At 40.2% G+C, this 22,128-nt stretch overlaps 4 protein-coding genes across 5 annotated transcripts in view; all 4 read right to left on the bottom strand.

Annotated features, from left to right (window-relative positions):
• Positions 1–14: 14 nt before the first annotated feature.
• mvda (mevalonate (diphospho) decarboxylase a) lies at positions 15–4,746 on the bottom strand. The gene is made up of 10 exons (XM_036535640.1): positions 4,531–4,746; positions 4,126–4,196; positions 3,871–3,985; positions 3,339–3,485; positions 2,947–3,146; positions 2,520–2,594; positions 2,017–2,235; positions 1,778–1,893; positions 435–543; positions 15–286 (listed from the first exon to the last, which is right to left on the bottom strand). Exons 1-10 carry the CDS (start codon positions 4,604–4,606, stop codon positions 206–208), a joined length of 1,209 nt encoding a protein of 402 aa, XP_036391533.1. The 5' UTR covers positions 4,607–4,746; the 3' UTR covers positions 15–205.
• Positions 4,747–6,254: 1,508 nt separating this feature from the next.
• On the bottom strand, positions 6,255–9,275 carry pdcd5 (programmed cell death 5). Of its 2 annotated transcripts, XM_036535660.1 has the most exons (7): positions 9,123–9,275; positions 8,096–8,119; positions 7,457–7,500; positions 7,017–7,078; positions 6,831–6,922; positions 6,553–6,624; positions 6,255–6,437 (listed from the first exon to the last, which is right to left on the bottom strand). In XM_036535660.1, the coding sequence occupies exons 1-7, from the start codon at positions 9,186–9,188 to the stop codon at positions 6,390–6,392; spliced, it is 408 nt and encodes a 135-aa protein (XP_036391553.1). In that variant the 5' UTR covers positions 9,189–9,275; the 3' UTR covers positions 6,255–6,389. The 2 variants fall into 2 exon arrangements, with proteins under 2 accessions (XP_036391553.1, XP_036391554.1); XM_036535661.1 differs by lacking the exon at positions 8,096–8,119.
• Positions 9,276–9,752: 477 nt separating this feature from the next.
• Positions 9,753–13,005, bottom strand: uraha (urate (5-hydroxyiso-) hydrolase a). Its single transcript, XM_036535832.1, has 4 exons — positions 12,879–13,005; positions 11,454–11,596; positions 11,027–11,162; positions 9,753–10,459 (listed from the first exon to the last, which is right to left on the bottom strand). Exons 1-4 carry the CDS (start codon positions 12,930–12,932, stop codon positions 10,370–10,372), a joined length of 423 nt encoding a protein of 140 aa, XP_036391725.1. The 5' UTR covers positions 12,933–13,005; the 3' UTR covers positions 9,753–10,369.
• Positions 13,006–18,498: 5,493 nt separating this feature from the next.
• Positions 18,499–22,128, bottom strand: part of LOC118782462 (RNA-binding Raly-like protein) — a 47,835-nt gene continuing 44,205 nt past the window's right edge. The window contains exons 6-8 of the mRNA XM_036535831.1: positions 21,336–21,505; positions 19,375–19,428; positions 18,499–19,206 (exon numbers count right to left, since the gene is read on the bottom strand). Coding sequence (XP_036391724.1) covers positions 19,390–19,428; positions 21,336–21,505 — 209 coding nt within the window. The 3' untranslated portion in view covers positions 18,499–19,206; positions 19,375–19,389. The remainder of the gene's footprint in view (positions 19,207–19,374; positions 19,429–21,335; positions 21,506–22,128) is intronic.

The raw sequence follows: 22,128 nt of genomic DNA, 5'->3' as shown, positions 1-22,128 counted from the left end.
TTTTTTTTGCCCTCTTTCTGTATTCTTACTCAAGGTTCTTTTATCTAATGACACTGGGAAATTACAGCAGCACCTGTTACCACCAGGGGTAGGCACAGGTGTTCACATCAGAGCTAGAAAACCATTTTGTTTATGCCTTTCCCTTCTAAGTCTCATTTCAATGTGGGCATCATTAAGGTGCATATTTTAAAAAGAGAATCCGCGCTCAGGCACTCTTCTTGGGCAGCCCATCAGGTCCCAGCAGGTGAAGGCTGGGGTCTTCCACCACTCGAGGACCCGGACCGGCCTAAGGAATCACAGATATAGGGCTATAGCAACATGATGTTTGCATGATGTTTTTAAGATGTTTGCAAACATCTTAATAGTTCTACATAATTCACGTCAACAATCTAGTCATGGCTAGACATTAGGCCCATCCAGCCAGTTTTCCCCACCTTTGTGCTGATGATATAGCTGATTCCCTTAGGCAGGGGATCCATCCCGATAGCCCTTGTCAGCTCCTCAGACAGGGATACTGGGCTCACTGGAAGACCCCTTAAGAACCTGTGAAGAAAACAGTTCTGGTAAGTGCTACTTAAATAGGTAGTTATCAGTCCGCTGTATAAAACAGCCACTATGAACATACCAGTGGTTCACTTATATCAAAGATTGGTGTAGCACCATTCTTATGGTCTCAAGCGAATTTTCAGTTTTTTTTCATCAAAACCTTCAGTATGCAAATGTTAAGTAATCAGTTACTGGGACACCAATAACTTCTCTCCGTTAGTGTGACATGGTGTTCAACAACAATCTGTAAGTGACCAAGAACATGCAAAAAGCCTCCTTGTTTACAATGCTATAGGACCTAGGACTAGGGACCTGGGAGTAGATACCACTTAATGAAATGACACAGGACCCTGTGCTTGACATACAGTAGAGAATGTTGTAAACATGGGGGGTGTAGCGAAGGGTGAGAACAGTTACCCCACCCAGCCTTGAACCCGCGTCTACGGGGTGCCAAACGTGACTTTGACCGCAACGCCAAAGAGCCAGGCTCATTGGTATTGCAGCCAGAGCGCATACTCAACCGTAGTGACGGCACTCCGTCACAGGGGGTGGGGGGGCTGGAAGCATTTCCCTGCATTCCGACTTTAGCAGATTGTGCTTCTTATGCACATCAGTGAGAGGGTTGCCAAAGTGCTACGCAGGGACAAGGGGGGGAAAAAAAATCAGGTGCCCGCTTGTTTATGTATTATGAAAAGTAAGCGTTTGCCATTCTGTCGCAGAAAAGCAGAGTGGGGGGTGATCACGGACTCTTTTATTCCCATCGAGGTGTAGAAGTGGCAGAATTTTTGAATTCAGCGTTCAACAAGTAAAACGTAGATGGTATGTGATGACATTAAGTTGTACCTAGTAAGAGCATATGCGGCCTGCCAACTCACCCCATTTTCTGGGTCCCTGTAAAACCCAGTGTGTTACAGGGTCAGAATTTTCATAGAACATTTCTGCAGCGCAGCACAATGTGGCTGTACATAAAAAATTAGGCTTTTCTGAATTTTGTGCACAGTGGAGAGAGTGGACAAGAAAGAAAAGACAAGAAAATCTGCAGGTTTTCAGAGCAAGCTTTCCTATATGCCTTAAAAGACTGGCCTATACCTGAACAAAATAAAACTATGCCACTGAAACAAAGCCAGTTTAATATAAATCAGTTTGTGAATGATAAGTTCTAATTTTAATTGAGAGGAATAATATTGATTGTAGACAAAACATCTGAATTTATCAATGGGTAAGAACTCACTGTTCACCGTTGGTTTCTGGAGGAAAGAAGTGCTTGACCACCTGGATGAACTCCGCCACGTGCTGCTGCAGTGTGTAGATCACTGCGTTAGGGCCTGCATCAAAAGTGTATGCCACCTGAGGGGAGGGGGGACATTCAAACATGCCTTAAATTAAAAGGGAATCATTAATCAAATGCAGTATCATTTCTCTCTCTAGCCCAAAGTCATCCCTTGCTGCACACCCAAACTTGCTACTCACCCGAGTTTCCCTGTAATGGTGATTGTAGCGGTGAACCAGGTTGATGACACGTCGTGACACATCATTCAAGTAGAAGATTGGAGGATATGTGTCCATACAGGTTGCATGGAACTGATTACTGTCTTTCATGGTCAGCTCCCCAAAAGCTGCAAAGTCCCGCTGTCGGATAGCACTGATCATCTCCTCCATCCTTCCTGGGACCACAGAGTCAGCACGATGCTAAAGGGGTAGGAGACACACATAGTTATAATGTACACACAGCTGTTGTAACAGTTGTTGGGGTCATCAAGGCTTGTTCTCCTCTCAGCTTAGCATTATAGTTATCCCTTGCTGTTGTGTTTCGTAATGCAATTATTATCATGAATTTGTCCAAGTGTTTTTCTCAAAGCTCTACATATGACATTATCATTGCTTTATGTGGTGTGGCAAAACCAGTTCTCTGAAGGACTAGGTCACTTTTTACTACAGTTTCCACAGGTGTTATAGTGAGCACTCCTCCGCACCTTCAAGAGAGCGCTGGTCTCAACACTCGTCTGCATGCCTGCAGTGCTTCCCACCGGCTTTCGTTCAGCACTCACCTATGAGAAAGGATTATTACATGCAAGGCACCAAAGGCTGACCTGACGAAACAGGCAATGATACACACATTAATGCATATAAACAAAACACACAGAAGAGCTACACAACCTGGAGGTTACCATTTCTGATATGTTCTTTGGCCAATTCATTATTCCCTGTACTTGAGCAGTCCTCAGATTATGTGATGAATCTCCAGAAGTCTAGCCGTGTACTTGAGACACCCTTTGTTTATGTGGCAATTGGAGTTCAGCACCCACGCAAGATACATAACAGTGGTAATCACCCTATTTTACACATCGTCTCACGCTGACAATGTCATGAGAGGACAAAAATACAGTAGGTGCTGCTTACCACCAAGATGAGGACTCTAAGCTCTGGCCAGTGGGTCTCTGCCTCCACCTGTTCAGCCACACTGTCCTTCCCATCCTCTTGCTCCCCCATCCGCCACTGCACAAAGCCCCCGTACATACTGCGACAGGCGCTGCCTGAACCCTGCCTTGCCACCTCTGACAATTCGCCATCCACTCCCAACAGTCGCGACAATGTGTACACTGTGAGTGGAGAGAGAGAGGAAAATAAAAGAGGTGCATAAACAATGCTCATAAGGCATCTCATCCTTCCCCCTTCAAAAACTATATCTCAAAGATACAAAAAAGAAAGACTTGAAGCCTGATCAGCCTGAAAGTACAGAGGTGGCTGCAGAGCAAGATGGGCGAACAGTGTCAGGAGAGAATCCTACTCACCCAGACAGGCATACCCTGCGGCAGAGGAGGCCAGGCCTGCAGCAGTGGGAAAGTTGTTTTCCGAGCAGATGTGGATTTTGTATGAATAGCCAAGCGCATCTGCATTGGGATCGCCGTCACTGCGTCTCTTACGGGCAAGCCGCCGAACTAAAGGGAAAAATATCAAGCAGCAGCCTGAAGCGATCTGAGTCTTTGTTCTAAAACCACATCTCCCCAGTTCAGTTCCACTCCACTGCTGACTTGTTTTAAAAGTAAGTACAGCTTGTGACTTCTTCAGCATCTGGCCATGCTTTTGAAAGTGAGAGTGGTCGTTTTCTTACATTCTGTTTTAATCATTACCAAACTATGTTGTAGAAAATAAATTTCAAACAACCAATATGGTCTGATGACCATTAAAATTTGGACTGCTTTAGGGACTGGATAAGTAATTATGAGGTGTTTTAAAAGAGAAAGGCAAGTGCAGTGTTCAAACTATTTAAGTCATTCTTACAGACAAGAGAGCATCTGAATGCATGCAAGCCTTAGGACCTACTTTCTCTGAGACAGGACTGTAATCTGGGCTGGTTGATATTGTCCTCTTTCCCATTGAGCCATATTCGATCCTCCTTAAAATATCTGCTGCATGCTGCCGTTGTGGTTGTTTTCAACTGAAATGTGATGGAGAAGAGTGGTCTGAAAACATTAAAACATCACACAACTACCTTCCGTTTATCTCTATAGAATTTATCAAGACTAGCCAAGGTTATACAGTAACAGGACTGGCAAGGCGGTCTTCAAGGATCTTTACCTGATCTTGATGCAGTGTTACGCTCAGAGAGGAATTGATTGGTAGAATCAAATCTTCATCCCTCTTTCCCCCTAAAGGAATGGGCAATGAGACAATACTTTTCTGAACATCTCACAAGGTTTGCTAACAATCACCCACGGTTAAGTCTATGTGGTCAGCTGTTCAACCTGTTTGCAGCACACCTGTATCTTTGGAACTATTCTGCTTCAGCTAACGTGTCAGGTCATCTCCGTAGTACTACTTGTGTAAATTACGCAGCTAATTTGCGTTAGTACTTGTTCATTGATGCAACACCAAGGTTTTAATTTTATACAACCTTTAGCTTTATAGCTAGCGAATAATCACATGCAGTTCAAACAGACAGCTAACTAGCACGTAAGTAACTCACTGAACGCTCATACTCACAGTATTTAATGACAGCGATATTCACCGGCGCAGTGCATGTCACCACTGTAAGGCTCTGAACGTTATCTTCAGGCATAGTTATAGTCTGTTATCAAAATTCAATAGGATGAAACCCTTGAAAGTCTCAACACAAAACGCGTGGTTACGCACCTCTTACAGCGCGAATAAACCTTCGCTATTTTCCCTTCTTGCCATACACACTGCTGTTGCTGTCACCACGAGCCCACACAGCAATTGGTCTACGCACAAGCGGACGAAAGCTTTTCCACCAATGAGAAATATCACTACGCCCTTACAGAGGCTTGTAACCAATGAGAGTAATCAGACCATGTCACACGAAAATAAGGTCATACTCATGCGCAATCCGCTTCCTTCAGAGTCGCCGGGGGTACGCTGTTAAGTATAGAAATAAGTTGTCTTGAATTGTTCACTGAATTTGACCAGTGTATTATTTGCTGCTTGTTTAGATACCTCCTAAAGATTAACTAATTACATGCAGTTACTGATAGGGTAATGAGTTATTGCATTAGTATAGGGGATTGTATGTTTCATTTCATTGTTTGGTTTGTGTCCACAATCATTCCACAGGTCATTAAGACGTTTTACCTAAAGGAAAAGACATTTACCGGAGAGTGGAAACACTGTCAAAACAGATTTTTAAATATTTAAAGTGGATGTTGAAGTACCTCCGAGGTGGTATTTGTACCCTACATCCTTGAAATACCTGCTGCTGTAATCAGGATCATGTATGTAGTTATACATTGAGTGTCCGCATGCATGATAGGATATAAACAGCTTTGATGTGAAACTATCATGTCATCATGCCCTAACACACTTAATTTGTGTTATTCCTTTTCCAGTATTGAGCATTTAAATAATTATCTTGTAGTTTGAAAGTTTAACCACAGTGGGGTATGTTGCTGGTATCTTAGACACCCACTGTGTATTCTTGTCTTGCCTGCAAAAGTCCTTCATAATTTCAATTTAATCAAGCAGTTAATTGCTTGCTTATCTGGATTTAAATCTGAGTTATCAGTTGTAAATCCTTTTAAGAAATAATTTTGATGTTTTGTACATACAAAGAATTTATGTTACACAGCACATATTACATTTTACAGCTAAAATTCAGAAGCTTTAAAACAGCAAAATTACCGAAGTAACATTTGATTGTATGGAACGTATGATGGTATGTATTTCAAATAACTCTTTGATATAATCAACTAACCTTGAAAACAAACCTTGCTGTACAAGTTACATTTCATTATTTCTACACAGAATATTTAAGAATTACTGTTAAAACGTCCTACCATCTAATGTCTTTTTGGCCAGACCCAACAGTATGTGGAAATCTAACATTGTTCTACATCTGAAGAAATGGGAAAGTATATATAATAATAAAAGCAAAGATCTGTTTGTATTTTAAGGCATTTTATTATGTAAACTGTTGAGGATAAAATTCAGCAAAGAATAAAACACAAAAGATAAATAAATCTGCAGGCATGAAAGTAATGGGGGCCAGGTACAGTATGACAACACACCAGCGCTGGACTGGCTGAAGTACTCTTTAAGTAGTCCCTATTACAAAATGCAACTGCACCCTATTTTGGGCATTTTCTTATGGCAAAAAAAAAAAAACAGTTAAGCAAAAAAAAAAAAAAAAATTAACTCCAAAAAAAAAATGATAATAATAAAGACAAGAAAAAACTGAGGAAGAGTTTTCCTTCTCCATGTTTAGTTACGTTCTGACTTCTAGGATGTGATCCTCAGACAAACTGCCTTTGATAGACTGCAGATGGCTGGCTCCAAGCAGCCCAGCCCCCTTCAGCCTTCAGACTGTCTTCAGGTTTCAACTACTTGCATCAATCATCATCTTCGTCGTCCGAGTCCATCACCCTCCGTCTGTTGAACTGAACACAGACACACATACAGTAAAGTCCTGTTTCAAGTAGCAAAGGGAGAGAGCTGTTCTCAAAGATAAGGTGACAACTTGGGAATAGGGCTTTCTGAAGTTCTATCCTTTACCTTGACAGTTGTCTTCTTTTCTGTCTGCTGACTGACTTTCTCGAGGATCTCTATCAATCCCACTTCTGAAACCTGATGAAAAAAATTTAAGTGAATCAGGAAACCCCCACCAGCAGAGAGACTACAGAATATTCCAAGATTTTAAAAAAGTTGTCCATTCTTGTAAGTCATAGCCATTTCCCACTCACACAAACAATACAACCCAATTATTTGTGTGCAGTGTTATGTACAAATGTGATGAGAAAAGCTTGCTTTATACCAAAATACCCAACTCTCACCTTTGCAGAAAGGCGACCAGAGCGGGCCAATTGGATGAGATAGTTCTCCACAGCTTTGGCTTTCTCTGGCTTCACCAATGCTAAGTTACTCACTGCAGCAGAGAATGAGGATTTAAAATAATAGCTCCATCTACTGACAAACAATAAGACTGCATCTGTTATGACAACCAATCAGAGCAAACTTACATCTGGCACGGGCAGACTGTTCTAAAACTTGAGCAAGAATGGAGTTTCTCATTTCAGTTTCTCTGTTAGAGGGAAGAAATTCAACAGAAGTATTTGCAATTTGAAATTGGCATTCCTACAAAACAAAAATTATCACCATATCTTTATTTTCATAATTTGAAAAGGTTAATAATGCTAATATCTAACATAATGACAACCTAAAAGGACTTGAAGTTGTGTTGTCCTCTGCTTGTTCATGCTGCTATACATTTGTACATATTTGTTTCACTCTCAGTATTTCAAACTAGATGTTTTCACAATGCACACAACTAACAACTTCTGAGTGCACAACTTTTAATTATATAAATTATATTATACAAATCATATTTTGCACACATAATGGAAATCAAAAACAAGGACATACAAAACCACTAGCTGATTCAATAACAGATGAATCCCACCTTTGCTTGGCTTCCTGCTGTCCCTGCTGGTCATTGGAAGGGTCCTAACAACAGGGGAAGATACAAATATTACACTTCTGATGAAAGCCATCACCAAAGCTCAGAATATTAAAGCTTAGCAAATATTGACTCCAAAGTAGCTCAGAAAACTCTGGCAACGTATGAAGCAGGTGCATGTATTAGCACTGTGAGACCCTAGTTATCACCATCTCATGCTGACAAACACAGAGTACCTGAGTTCCGCTAGGTATCAAGAAAGGTGCTGTTCCTTAATTGGAAGTGTTAACATCCCTTTAAGCAGTGATGTTTCATGCAGGGATACTGCAGCTCAGTATCAGCCTGGCCCATACTGTAAAAATGGTTAAAGGTTTAGACACGGCTGTCAAGGCCTTAAAATGGGCAAAAGCAAAACAGCCATATGCTGATCAGAAAGCCCATACCAATACCTGACAATTTCCACTCCACACCATTGCACTGCTGCCATGTTAAATCGTCTCTCTGCAGAATATGTCAACTCTAACTACTACATACAGAATTAAAAGCACTGGGACAGGCCTGCATAACTGATACGTATGCGCATAAGCTAGCAGAACACCCTTACGTGCACTGTAACGTCTCTTACTGCTAAATGCGCCTTACCCCGTCCATCTGGCTCCATACTACCTGGAAAGGACAGCTTATACTCATTAAGTGAATTGTGGGACAGGAATCAGTGTCACTGCAACTATCAACACTGCCCTTTTTCTTGTTTCAGACTGTGCTCTGGTGAGGGGCATCACACAGGTGGGTGTGGTGGATGACTGATTTCCCCTTCACTGTTAACTGCTTAAACATCCATGAATTCAAGATGTAATATATACGAGCCAATTCTTTGGACGTGGATATAATTATATCCATTTTCTACAGTGCAGATTAAAACAGCTACTTGAAGACTTCAAAACAACAACAAAAAAAAAACACCCACAGACTGATGTTGATAGCTATCATATCTGGCTATGGAACGTATCTTAAACGATACGTCTGCTGCTCCTGTTCATTAAATCTGCAATTGTGGCGATCAGATGGCTAATTTATTGGTTAAAACAGTGTCTAAACGGGTGTTGTCAACCGAAAGAAAATCCTCATTCTAACTAACTAGCTAGTGAGATAGTAGCTACTCCGCTGGAATGGAAGCTGCAGTTTTTATCAACGATATGTGTGGTGGCTCGTGCTATAGTCAAACCTGGCACCAAGGTTCGTGGATTACTGCAATAATTTAATGTAATTTACGCGGAGACTTTCTCAGGAAACACGAGGAGCGTCAACTAATCAGGACGTCTCCCATGTAATCTGACCAGTTCCTTACCAATACGATGCTAGCTAGTCTAAACTGCTTATTCCTGGATAGCTAGTTATAGCGAACTTGTAAGATATTTACAGGTTACGTTGGCTGGCTAAGTCTTCATTCCGAACCATAATCATAGGCATTCATAAAATTTTCTATGGTGATATTAGCTATGAAACTGATTGCTTACTAGGTACTTGGCTTACAGATTTTTCCGTCACCATGCTGGGTCGCTGCCTAACGTTATAAATCAACAGCACGTTTCCACACTGAAACCCTGCAAGCTAGCTACTACCCACTCCACTAAAAGCAGGACTTATTAAAGGCGGCCTTTTATCTTACCCCATGTTTCGCCTGAAGTTCGGCCATACGTTGCCGTCTGATTGCCTCGAGCTCTTCGTCTGCCATTTTTTGTCTGTAACTTGCTACCTAGCTCTTCGGGAGAAATCTGTTCGCAACACCACAATGAAGCAGCAAGGCAGCAAAGGCCCCTAACTAGGATGAGTTAATCACTTGCAGCATAATCGTACTTACAGGCAAGGACGACCAATCGATTCATCGTAAAATTTATGTCAAAAAAGAAAAAAAGAGGAGAATATATTGACATGCTATATCATACAAACCTTATTACCAGATAACTCCAATTTATTGAAATATGTATACATGTTTTCCATCCTTGATACAACTTATATTGTCCGTAATGTTCATTGATCACGTGATTTAGGTATTACATCCGTTCCATCCTTGGGTACAAATTCATTTTAAACATATAAATAATGGAAATAAAAGCCAAAAACTTCCTCTTCAATATAATTTTTAGGGAAAGCATAAAACATGAATCTGAGAATGCTCTTTTTAAAACATACTCAAAGTGAAAATAAATCAGGGAATGTAGTTTTGAATTAAACTTCACATGTGAACTTCATATACCACATATTTTACCCAGCAAAGAGTATAATATTCAGTACGCCACTCCTTTCAGTGATGCTGGTCATACAAACACTGATCTAAATTACTAAACAGGACAAAGATTATGCTTTATCTTATGAGCTGTGTTGAGCCATTTTACCTTAGTGTATTTTGGAATACCATTTTTAGGGTGACCTCATGCTCAAACTCACAAACACACAAGCTGAAAACAGAAAGTCCCTTTGCCTTGTGTAACACTGCTGCTGGGGTGCAAATCCCTGAAGTTTTGAAGGGGCCCTTGAAAATCATCATTTAGCCATTAGCATGAACACCAATGTTATGATGCAAGCAAACTTGTGCACAGTCAAAATGTGAACAGGAAGGACTTTCTTTCATTTCTGTTACTGCACTTGCACATTATAAGCACATAGTAATATTCTGTAATTCCACATGTAATATTTTAGCAGGTTTTAATAAAATTCTTTGCATAATGACACCTACAGTGTGGTCTGAAATGTAACAGAAAATCCTTCAATGGTTAGCTAAGATTACAGAAGCTGTCAATAAGGACTGACAAAAGTGAGCTAGTGGCATATTTCAGACCCAAGAAAAAATACAGTAAAGAGAAATCAGAAGCTGTGAAGTTCAGTCCATAGGTTGTAGCCACAAGAAGCATGTCTCTAGCTCCCCCTGTAGGTGCTGTAGGAGAAACGGCTGAGGAGCAGGGGCAAATGAAACTTCTGACTTGGATCAGTTATGGTGAAGACAACCTGCAAGCAAATTAAAATGACAATCAGATTGAGGACAACACTCTAGTAAGATGAAAGTAAGATGAAAACTAAACTAATTACCCTTAAACTACAACTGCAACATCTTAACAAGCAGTTAATCATGATTACTATTTTACCATAATAAAATACTACCTGATTCTACATTACCTTAATAGTTATGAATTAAACAACAAAGCCCTATCCCAACTTCTCTCAATCTGACTGTACTTCCTCAGCTATGAAGATCACCAAACCATAAACACAGTTCCATTTTAAATGAGTATTAAATAATGTTTTTTCAAAGCTAATTTGCTTATGGTTATTTTTATTGGCTTGTTTCAAGCATTTGCAAACCTTAATTTGAAAATATAAATCTAAACGTTTTAAACTTAATTGATAATAGTCAAAAACTTTCAAGTATTTTTCTTGTTCTTATCATCTTGAGGTCACAAAATTCACTTTAACAAATTTAACAAATTCAATTTAACAACTTCAATTTAACAAATGGTGTCATACCATTGAAAAATGTGTAAAGGATGGCTCTGTCTAACAAGACTCCTCACTCACCTCAACATATGGGTAAAAACATGTCTGACCCAGACCCTCAAAATACTGGCCAGTTTCAAATCGCAACTTGTACATTCCAGGAATGAAAGCTTCTCTGGCGATAAGTCCTGGACAGCGACCATCATCATCCGTGGTCCTAGAAATGGACAACTACCTTTACTTTTAATTGTACAAAAGCAAACCAATTATATCTTAAAAAATGGTTAACTGACTTAAATACACACACATTAATACATACTATACACACTTGCAGTGCCTTCCGTATTTCTGTAACAAAATCAATTGTGAACTGCATGACTTTGCTCTGTGCAATCCTGTTAAGATTAATGTATGACAGGTTTTTTATGTTTTTGAGCAGAAAAGTATCCCCAGCACTGACTCATGTTTAACCATGAGTTGCTTATGACTTTCACATGCCCTCCCGTACCCTGTGGTGAGCAGGTTCCAGACAGCCAGGTGTGAATCCAGGCGGTGCAGGCTGAGGGCCATTCGGGCTCCTGGAACACCTTCTGCTGTGTTCAGCACATGAGTGGTGAGAGGACTCGCCTGAGGTGTGGCCATATCTGAACACTGAATGAAGAGAGAAGCAATCCAAAAACATTATGCATACACAAACTCTTCTCAATGCTTATTTGCATTTCCATATTTGATAAAATGCAGTATTTTTTCCCCTTAAAGCTGAATTATGCGGCTACGAACACAAATCAAAAATAAAAAACAAACAAACAAAAAAACAGTAGTTCACTGCAATGTCAGGAAGGTTTACTTTGGTAAGCATTGCATCGATTTACAGAGGGGAAAATTCACACAAAACATGCATGCATGGTTAGTATTTTGCTCATAATGTGGCTTAAAAGCCATCAGAATAATGTTACATATCTTTAACTCACATAATACGACTACACTATTGATTAATATCGCTGCAAAATGTAGCTCCAACTGTTATGTTGCCAATACTAAAAATTAAGCAACATAAATGTTACATTCATGTGGCACGACGTCTGGCTCTTTTGCTTTAATGACACACCGTTACTGTGAAATTGAAGGGGTTTTTTATGGCACTCAAACTGTCCCGTAAAGCCGTGTTTCCCAACCCTGCTCCTGGAGGCACACTGTCCTGCATATCTTCTATGTATCCTTCCTGCTTGACTAAATCAGGTGTGCTCAGCTAATCAAAAGTGCCACTGATGAGTTCAGTCAGGTAGGTAGAGCAGGGATAGATAGAAGATATGCAGGACGGTGTGCCTTCAGGAGCAGGGTTGGGAAACGCTGCCGTAAAGGTGTATGGCACAAGAAACTGGGTAACCCACACAGCACAAAATCCCCTTACTTTTTGGCATACTCCGATTCTCTAGAACTCAAAACTGCAGAGATTAACCCCAATCACAAAAGAATTATCTGAAACCTAACAAGCAAATAAGGCACGCGCTCTCGACATGCATACGCGTCCTTGCCTTTTGTGTTGTATAAACCCACTGAAATGTCGCAAGAATGTCGCAAAAAATATCATAAAAGCGTACGACTGTCAAAACTATGAAAAGCATTAGGGCCTCTTCACTCTTCCTTAACTAAATGTGTTGACGACGAAAATTATTTTTAAATACCTTTCTTATTCTTTATTTACAGAACAGAGAATATGGTCTATTTAGAAAGCACTGGTTCTGATGTCCACTTTATTTTAAAATGATTGATGTAATATTGAAGTCATTTAGATGATAATTTCATAAGGCGCAGGCCAGAAATATCGTACTACCGAGGAGCAAAAGAGAGTCTGAATCTAGTCTTAACTAGGCCATATAGCTCACAGTCCACATGTCATTTTACGAGTTATCCTGTAGTGGGAAATACTTACCTGATTTTCGGCCAAAAGATGATCCTTGATGCGCCGAAGTCGGGTTGTATGCATGTGGGAAGATTTCTTACTACCTAGAGAATGTCAGACGACGGATTGGCCACAAGTGTTTCCACACACAAAAACAAGTCGCCAGTCGATATTGTTTGCTTATTATGTCATCAGTGGCGTCACACATTTACTTGTCAACCACAATTGACCGATTCATAAAATCGTTAAGAAACAGTGGGCATCCTGTGCACGTGAAAACAAACGTATTAAATGGTGTCAACTGACCGGTTTGCAGATTCGCTATGGAACAGTTAATAGTCTTGAACATGTAAACAACAGCAAAGAAAATACTTCTCTCAGTCCGATATTTGGCGTGTAACTTTCCACTCAAGTGTTCGAAAAAAGTGTTACGCATGGACTCATTTGTAGACAGTTATGCACCTCGTTATGATATCCAGGGCGTACAGTTCCATGAAACGTAAATATTTTAGGAAAAGGGAAAATAGCCATCTAAGGCGTTCCTCCTTCATATGGAAGACGACGAGTTACAAAAAGACTTGATTTACAAGTGCTTCTTTAACAGGAGTACCTTCCGTTTCATCTGACACAAATATAACCCCAGGCACGTGCGTTTTTATAACGTCAATCAAATCCATTTGAACAAGATAGACGTACAGCTAGCTGCAGCGATATGCAGTTTGGTGTGGACCAAAGGTCATGATCTGTGCAACCAAGCAATTCCATGTTGTTTTAAGTGTACACACTTTTTTCCACCAAGTATCTGTTGCGCTTTTGTGCTGCAGTTTTAAGAAGCCACGGCGCATAATCCAATTCAAATTATCACTGAACATAAAGAGCATCGGCTGTGGTAATCCGCAGGCTATGAGCAGGCGAGCAGGCAGTTAATGTACTAAACATCGGGAGGCATAATTGTCAATGACTCATTTCAAGACTACAAACAACTATTTTTTGTGTTGAAAGAACTTAAAACAACTAATCTTTTTGATGGTCACCAACAAAGTTGTCCATAACCCAGTTTAGAATGCCCTGCTCTGTCATATTAATGTCTCAGAATATAGTTTCTGTTCAAATTTTTACAGCAAATAAATATGATTATATCCTGACACTGATACTATAGCAGTGCTAGATGCTAAATGATAATTTTCAAAGGTTCTGCATGGCACTGCATGGCACTGCACCTCAGCAGCTGTTCTGTTATATGAGGCAAAGGGACTTTGTATTTTTCAGCCTGTGTGTTTGCAGATTTGAGCACGAGGTCAGCCTAAAATCTGCAGTCCAAAATACAGCTGGGGCAAAGATACTCCATTGACTAATTGTTAACTATATTGGTGACATGGGGTTTTCAATTAACTCTTTGGAATGGCAACAGACCCAACATTGTGTCACCCCTTTTTAGATTTGTCCGATAGCTATAATGTCTTCTGGAGAGCTATATTGTTACTTCCTCAGGAACAGAAACATTTACATCTAATTGATCCTGAGCATGGGTCATCTACTCACAATTCTACAATTATATTTGTGAGCACACTTTTTTATTATGTGCATAGCTTTTTGTGCAATGGTTGTGTAGTATTCTGGCATATTACCTTGATCACTACCAAAATAGCAGAGTTTTGTAAATGAATGAATCACCCTTGCATTAACTCCTCTGGGCCACTATATTCTACCTGCATTTATGGCTGATAAGTGATAATTTGTAATTGATATTGTGGAAATGTAATTGGTATGGTATATTTTTGGTTTCTGTCATAAATAAATACTAAACTGAATATATCAATGAATGTTTCTTCTTTAATATCTTTCCAGTGTTGTGTATTTGTAAATATTGCTGCATAAGTGTAATAATATGAGTGAAAGGTAATGACAAGGGGAGTAGGTCTTACATAGGGACAGCTCATGCCTATGTTCGGAAATCTTGGCTATTTGTGGTGAGCTACACGACTGAGCCCCTTTGCTGTATGAAAACAATGCAGTTTAACACCTCCATATATTCCTCCGCAGTCTCCTCTGAACATTTTTCTACACTTACAAGAGATTTCCACAGAAACCCCAAGTGGTGATGTGCATCTGTCTTCTTTCATTTGGGTTTTAAACTGGTTCCACATGAACACAACTAATTATATGCAATCACTATGGATGATCAAACAATTAGCCATTGTGCAGCTGGTTGAAGGAGGTAGGGAGTTCCACAGGGTCTTGAATATCAAATAGTGAACTGATTGATTATTGATCAAATATTAGACTGTAACAGAAATCCTTTAATATTAGTCCTTAAATGTATTATTATTATTATTATTATTATTATTATTATTATTATTATTCTGCATCAGGGAGATATAATCCATTTGAGGAAAAAAGTATTCATTTGAAGTTAAATCTTATATTCAGGTTAAAATAACATCCAACACAGCATCGTAATAGCAGTCAAGAAACTTACCATGTGCAATAGAGGAGATAAGTTACTTTAGCCCTGACATCTCATGTGGTAAAAAAAGGTGTTCACCTCCTTATGAGAGCACCCTGTGGTGATATAGGGAGTGGGACAGTCTTGGGGGAGGAATCACATCCGAACAGGCATATCTTCTCTCTTGATGTGGGTTAAATCAGTTCTGACTCCTTTAATTTTTATAAACGAAAAAAATAGTTAAACCTCCAAAAGATATGTGATATGTTTTATGTTAGCAGTAGATCGGTATTTTTGTAACTTTTAACCTGCATAAACCTTCATTATTTAAAAAATACATTGTAAATGACATCTCTTTAAACATTGCACAGGTTGAGTCCAACGCTGGACTTGTGATTAATTAGTCTATGAATATGGGTGGAATAATTGTAAACGTTATTTAAATGATGAACTTTTAATCGTTTTAATCTTGTTTTTTGTGTGTCCACACTAAATATGGTTTACTTTTGCTCTTTTATGGTGGGTGTACAGAATGCCTATCGAAATAGAAAGCATTTAAGATAAATCTAGCTGGATTTGGCGATGTTTTATTATCCATGAACAGTTTTAAATAAACTGAATTTTATTTCCCCGAATCACCTGCTTCCATTCGCAGCTTGAAGCAAACTCTGAAGCACCAGTGTAACGTTGCCCTCTAGTGGAAATATCTAATAATGACAAAAAAAAAAAAAAAAAACGCGCAACCAACACAAAGAAGAAACGGTCACATTGTTTACCTCTGCTTCATTTAACCACGGGTCATTTCACGCTTTATAATAGGTAGTAATTGTTTAGAATAGTACTTAGCAAAGCAGGTCATAGCAGGGAGCAAAAAAGAAATCTAAAACACGAAAGTGGTATTCCAGCATCAGTGCTGGAGATTATTCTGTTTCATGTCCAGATATGCATCAGTTAACTGCCCCCTGTATCTAAATGTAATAAAGGGATTATGTCATTATGAATGACTTACTGCTGTCTACCTAAAACACTTTCCATTTTCTCCCAGGAGAAAATTGTAGGCCTTGTTAAAATGCCCATTCCCTGCCTGATTACATTCATCCATTCACATTTACCAGCTAGACTTTGTACACAAGCCACTTAGTTAGACATCAGATTGTTAATTGTGGTACATTGTGTTGTATTATATAAGCACTCACTGAAATGTGAAGCACACAAATATCGTGAATGTCTGGTACTGTAAGGGGCTCCGTCAGTTTTTACATTTAAAACATACACCGAAAGGACTGAGCAGAATGCCTCCTCTGATTCCATGAATGCGGGGCAATGTGGGCAGTTTTGTGGCCTTCACTCCTGTAGCTTCATCTGAGTCAAACATTTGATTCATAGTTGACTTTTTTTCCAAACCTGTACCCATGAAAAATCTTTAGCAACTTCTAAATTAGTTGCTTAACATCACAGATTTCATGTAGTCAATATTAATAACAATATACTGCAGTGCCTGTCTTACTTATCTCCACCCTCCAAGATAGTTTACATTTATGATCAAATAATCCACCCAGGATCCAATATAATCAATATGAAAATACCTTTACTACTGTTACTGTGTATGTGTTTCCACTCAGCTTTTTATGAATGCAAACAAAGAAAGAAAGAAGTAAATTAAAAAATCTACCAAACAGCACTGGAAGTAGAGGATAACCAAATAGTTAAAAAAAAAACAAACAAATACAGGATAAAATCAGACTGAGCTGACCAAATACAAGAAAGTTTACAATATTACACAATATTACACATCAACCCAGTCAGTTCACTCAGTCCACTGCACTGTATACATGGAAGGAGAGATGGGTTTATATCATCTATTACACATTACACGAGGACAGACATGGGCATGATGGTCCTCCTTGCAGGCCGGAAGGAGACGGTCCCGTTCCCTTTATTTCAACAACAGCAGTTTGCTAACAGAGCCATGCTTTGAAAATTTTAATTACACTGATAATAATTTACAAATACCTCTCTAAAGACAAAGCAGTGACCATTTGCAGGATGGGTACAGCTTATGTTCTATGATAACCTTGTTCATGTATCCACAATGACAAGTGATACGTGTTTCTGAATGGGTGGGAAAGGCTCAGTTTGTCCCACAAAGTATCCCAACGGTAAGGCCTTTGAGCTGAGTGGTGAGGAAGTCGGTGAGACTTCATTGGCACTCAGAACTTTGTTACAGCGTAACTCCACAGTACAGCCACCTGTCTCACAGAATGATAAAAACAGGTAGGTAATCACACAGACCATGCTATTTCTCTGAAGATAACCAATGTCTTATGACAAGCTGAAACTCAGTTGAGTGGTCAGCAGGACCAAGAAGAACCTCACCTCATACAAGAGGGTGACATTCCATTTTACAAAGCCAATCACTAGAACCTACCTTAACCAAAAGGAAACCTTTCTTTCTTAAAATTTAGTCCATACCGTGCTGGCTTGAGAGTAAACTTTGATAACTCTGGGAACAAATGCACTTAGCGGAGGGGGAATCTGTTTAAAAGGTTTAATGGCAGCGTTAATGTCTATTTAAAAGAGTTTGTGTGATGACCCAGAGCTGCAGTGAAAGGAAGAGCGGTTTGGCACAGAGCCATTACAGACTCGGACAATGAGCCAAATCACAGATTATAGACTGCAATTGAACTCCGTGAAAGTGCTACTCTAAGAACATTAAAAGGCTCGAGTGATCAGGAGAGTGGGTGTACTCAAGGTCTTCACACTCAATGTTTTCATCCTGAACAAATGCGCACTGGCAAACAAACATTGAGCATGTCCATAATGTAGTCTAAACTCCCTCTGCTTCCACTGACAGGGACTTAGGTTCATAGACAGGTGATCAATGCATGCTATGGCACAATCTGTGAGAGAGCCCTGGTCAGAAAATCTAGTTGAAATCCAAGGAAAGTCCTGTGTGAGTGTGAGGAGACATCGGCAAAGTGCTGTTTTTGGTGCCAGGCAGCTAGTTTGCTGTGATTCCCACAGCCTTGTGTCTGGAGAGATCTGTGATTAATGAATGGCTGATAACAGTGTGTTGACAGCTGTTGTAAAACTGACAGGATTTTAGTTAACGGCATTAAGCGGGGGCTCCTGGTACAGATAAAATAAAAGCAGCGCAATGAATTCTGGGAAGCTGAGGGAGACCATCACAGCTGCATTACACACATCTGCAGGGTGACATTTCATGCCTTGTCACAAAGTTCAAAGCACTGAGCCTTTCACTTCAAAACATCAAAAAATATATATACATTCGTCAGGGCTCAAATGAACTTGAACTGACAAGATTATTTCATTGACTTATTCCATATTCTGTATATGTGGTGACCTGGGCTAAGAAGGATTATAATCATCAGAATAATCTCACTTTCCTATTCTGATTTATAATTGCTTTCTACAGATAAAATCGATGTGTATGTGTGTGCATATGTGTGTGAGTTTCTGTGAGTGTGTGTGCACACTAATCTCAGGGGGGAACATCTGTAGGAGATACGAACCTCATTTCTCAAGATAAGCTGTAATTGTCATGCCAGTACAATCATCACAGATGGCATGTTTTTTGTCAGGCAGAGTACAGCCACAACTCTACTCGAGTGGAAATGTGGAGGAGTGGCAACCATAAAGACATATGTGAACAGGTGGTGATGGTAAAAAATGACCTCTAAACTTTGGGAGAAATATGTCAACATGAGTGAGAAACAAAGGGAATCTGTAGACATTTTTACAAATGGACACTGGCTAGCTAGAGTCCCGTGAGGACGAGGGTGGGTGGGGATGGAGACAGGTGTTTCCATGGTAATTGCTGGTCTGGTGATGGTCACCCCCTCCATGTATAGTGCTCCCCACTTCAGCTCTGTCACTGGGCACCTGTTTAGTCTGTAGAGGAACACCATCATTAGAAGAGGCCTGTGTCTGTCAGGGGAAAAATGCTGACAAAAGTCTCACAACAACAAAATATGAAAAATTGTAGTTGTAATAATAATTTATGTGTGAGTACAAGGGGTTGTGTGAGGTTTGTGTGTTTGGTGGTGTTTTATCAGGTACCTGAGCTGTAGATTCTCACATGTCGTCCTCCAGATCAGAGCTGTGATGATTCATCTGTGAAAGGAACAGATACAAGACACTGACACATCAAACAGACACATGTACAGTGAAATACATTACCAACCACGAGCCAAAGGAACTTAATGACACAAAAGGAAATGTACGCCTTCAACTGTTGGCATCCACAGGCACCACAGTATGCTGTCCCTCAAGCTCATTCTCAGTGGAGAACTGGCCGGTTTGTTTGCAACAGTTCAAAGCAAAGTGCCGGTTTCTTGTTTACTCCCTGTTTGCTGATTGGAAAATCAAGAACGACAGTCAATTTCACAGCCGCAGCTTTCAGGAGTGAAAAACAAGCAGCTCAGAATAACGGATGGAACCTGCTGCACTCACACATCGCTCTAATGAACCAACATGTGGCATCTTCCCTGGGGAGGACATGGGGGGGGGGCAACTCTCTTCCATCATTTTAGGAAAAATACAAATCTGACATGTGGATTTACATTGTTGGGGGGGGGCTGAGAAAGAGAGAGAGAGAGAGACAGAGAGAGACAGAGAGAGTGAGAAAAAAAATGAAAAAGGAGACATTAGTGGTGGTAGAGAGGGATAAATAAAGAATGAAGAGAAAGTGTGAGAGAAAACTGTACTGTCAGTGTTACTAATTTGGACTGCTTGTCCTGTGGGTTGTGTTCTCTGCCTCAGTATAAATTCTGTCAGTGAAATAAAGGTGCCCTACATTACCAGGGATGCAACTGGGGTCCCACAGTCAGGTGGGCCTTCCAGAGCAGGCGGTTAATTGATTCCCTGCTATTGTGCACAAAGAGATGGAAAGTGATAGAAAGTACTTAATGTGTCACCCAGGTAGGGACACACTTGAGTGTAATTACAGATTATTATACTCTTTTTTCAGCAGATAATAACACTCTGTATACAGGTCCCCCAAATCTGACAGGGAAAAAAATGTTGAATAATTTTCCTCTTTTAAAATCTTTCTCTCTTCTACTTTAAATGTCTTGCCTCTACACATGTTTAGCTCAAGGAGCATTGATGAAATACTGCTACCTACAAATTAGCGAAGAAGGACGATAACACAAAGAAGGAGTGGAAATGTAAAATATGGAAATGAATAATATTGTGTGTGTGTGTCCTACAGTAGATGTCTAAGGAAACATTTTGAGTGCTTGTGCATCTTTGCATGAAACAGTTCTTGTCTCTGTGAGACATGAATAGTTTTGCATTTCCAGCTCTTGAACGTGATTTATCAGTTGTCAGGGCAATTTACCATGCTGCTGTTCTCTTTATTATGCTTATCTCTGCTTCCCCACACATCAGCTCCAATCCTCAAACCATTTAAATCCTCAGTACCATTAGCCTTGTCTGTCTGCAGCATGAGGAGAGAGGAAATCACTCACTCAAATGACTCAACCAGATGAAACATCTGGGGGATACGTCTACTTTATATTATGTTGAAAATGTAATACATTTTCCCAAGTCCATTGTGTTCATCACAACTCCAAAATCAGCACAGGAATGCTTGTGTAAATGTAGTAGAGCCTGAGTTACTGTGAAAAAACTGTAATTTTGGTGTGCGAGTGTGGGGTGGAATGTGAGGGAGAACGTGGTGTGAACTGTTTATGTGAGAATGTGGTGTGGTGTGGTATGTGTCTAGAGTAAGTCTGATATCAAGCCCATAGTCTCCACACCAGCCAACTAGTGCAGAGAGAACATTAAGACCACCACCACGTGAAAACTAGGGAACTGAAAAAATAATAAATTCTGACATAGTGTAAGTATCAAAAACTAAACCCAGAGGTGTGGGATTTAATATCTTGATTGGTTTTATATTAACTGAGCTACTTGCAGAAAATTAATGCAGAAGTACAGTTCATGACCATTAAGAATACAAGCAGATTGTGATGTTTTTTTTCCAGCAGGGGGTGCTAAAGGGTAAGTCTGTTTACCGTATGGCGGTCATCATCACTGGCCTCCCCCAGCTCCGGGCTTTCCCCTGCATCCCTGTCTCTCCGGGCACGGCGATGGGGGCTGTGGTTGCTGGGGGAGCCGTCAGGACTGCTAGCCAGTCCGTGATAGGGTGAACCCGTTGAGCTGCCCTCCCTCGTTGGGGGGGACCCTGAAACACATGCATACAAAGGTGATCAGTGAAGTGGGGGGCTCACTAAACGAACAAATTTTTATGAAGGACCTCTCGCTTGACACACAACTTATCCAAGCATTTTTTTTATCCTCAGAGATATACACCCCTGTTACATAATGGTGGGTAATTTCAGCTGTCTGCTGTCACTTGTAGGGCCTGTTATGGAGAGAGCCACAGAGACCAGGCTGGCAGGCCTCCACACAACAAAGACTGTCAATACCTCCTTTGTGTTGCCCTCCTGATGTTCACAGACATGGTCCGCCGCAGGTAATGAGAGAGAAAATGAATAATGGGCCGTCTAATTTAATTCCAAGAAAATCAAATCAATATCAAATGGGGAGGTTAAAAAAAAACCTCATGATACATCTATCATCCAGACTTTCACTCAGCAAACTATGAAAGTCCCACAAGACTCCTATTTCAGTGTTTATCATACAGAGGTAACAGCCTGAATAATGTCAAAATAACATTAGAATTGAGTAGAGCCTGGGACAGCTCAGATAGGTTTTTCAGTATGTGTGTGTACTCAGCTCTAGCGCTCTCAGCTCTAGAACAATAAGCTGCCAGACTGAACTCAAAACCATTGATTGTCTGTCAAT

Source organism: Megalops cyprinoides, chromosome 8 (assembly GCF_013368585.1).
Source record: "Megalops cyprinoides isolate fMegCyp1 chromosome 8, fMegCyp1.pri, whole genome shotgun sequence".
NCBI lineage: Eukaryota > Metazoa > Chordata > Actinopteri > Elopiformes > Megalopidae > Megalops > Megalops cyprinoides.
The sequence above is the reverse complement of the archived record's forward strand: the minus strand, read 5'-3'. Positions and strand labels throughout refer to the sequence as shown.

Coding starts and splice junctions, on each gene's coding strand:
- mvda (XM_036535640.1), bottom strand. CDS start 4,606: ATGCCTGAAGATAACGTTCAGAGCCTTACAGTGGTGACATGCACTGCG. Junction 2,595..2,946: donor TTAGAGTCCTCATCTTGGTG/GTAAGCAGCACC, acceptor CCTTTCTCATAG/GTGAGTGCTGAACGAAAGCC. Junction 287..434: donor GCTATATCATCAGCACAAAG/GTGGGGAAAACT, acceptor GTGATTCCTTAG/GCCGGTCCGGGTCCTCGAGT.
- pdcd5 (XM_036535660.1), bottom strand. CDS start 9,188: ATGGCAGACGAAGAGCTCGAGGCAATCAGACGGCAACGTATGGCCGAA. Junction 7,079..7,456: donor CAGCAGGAAGCCAAGCAAAG/GTGGGATTCATC, acceptor TCCCTCTAACAG/AGAAACTGAAATGAGAAACT. Junction 6,923..7,016: donor ACAGTCTGCCCGTGCCAGAT/GTAAGTTTGCTC, acceptor TCTCTGCTGCAG/TGAGTAACTTAGCATTGGTG.
- uraha (XM_036535832.1), bottom strand. CDS start 12,932: ATGCATACAACCCGACTTCGGCGCATCAAGGATCATCTTTTGGCCGAA. Junction 11,597..12,878: donor ATCTTTTGGCCGAAAATCAG/GTAAGTATTTCC, acceptor CTCTTCATTCAG/TGTTCAGATATGGCCACACC. Junction 11,163..11,453: donor TGGAACCTGCTCACCACAGG/GTACGGGAGGGC, acceptor GTCCATTTCTAG/GACCACGGATGATGATGGTC.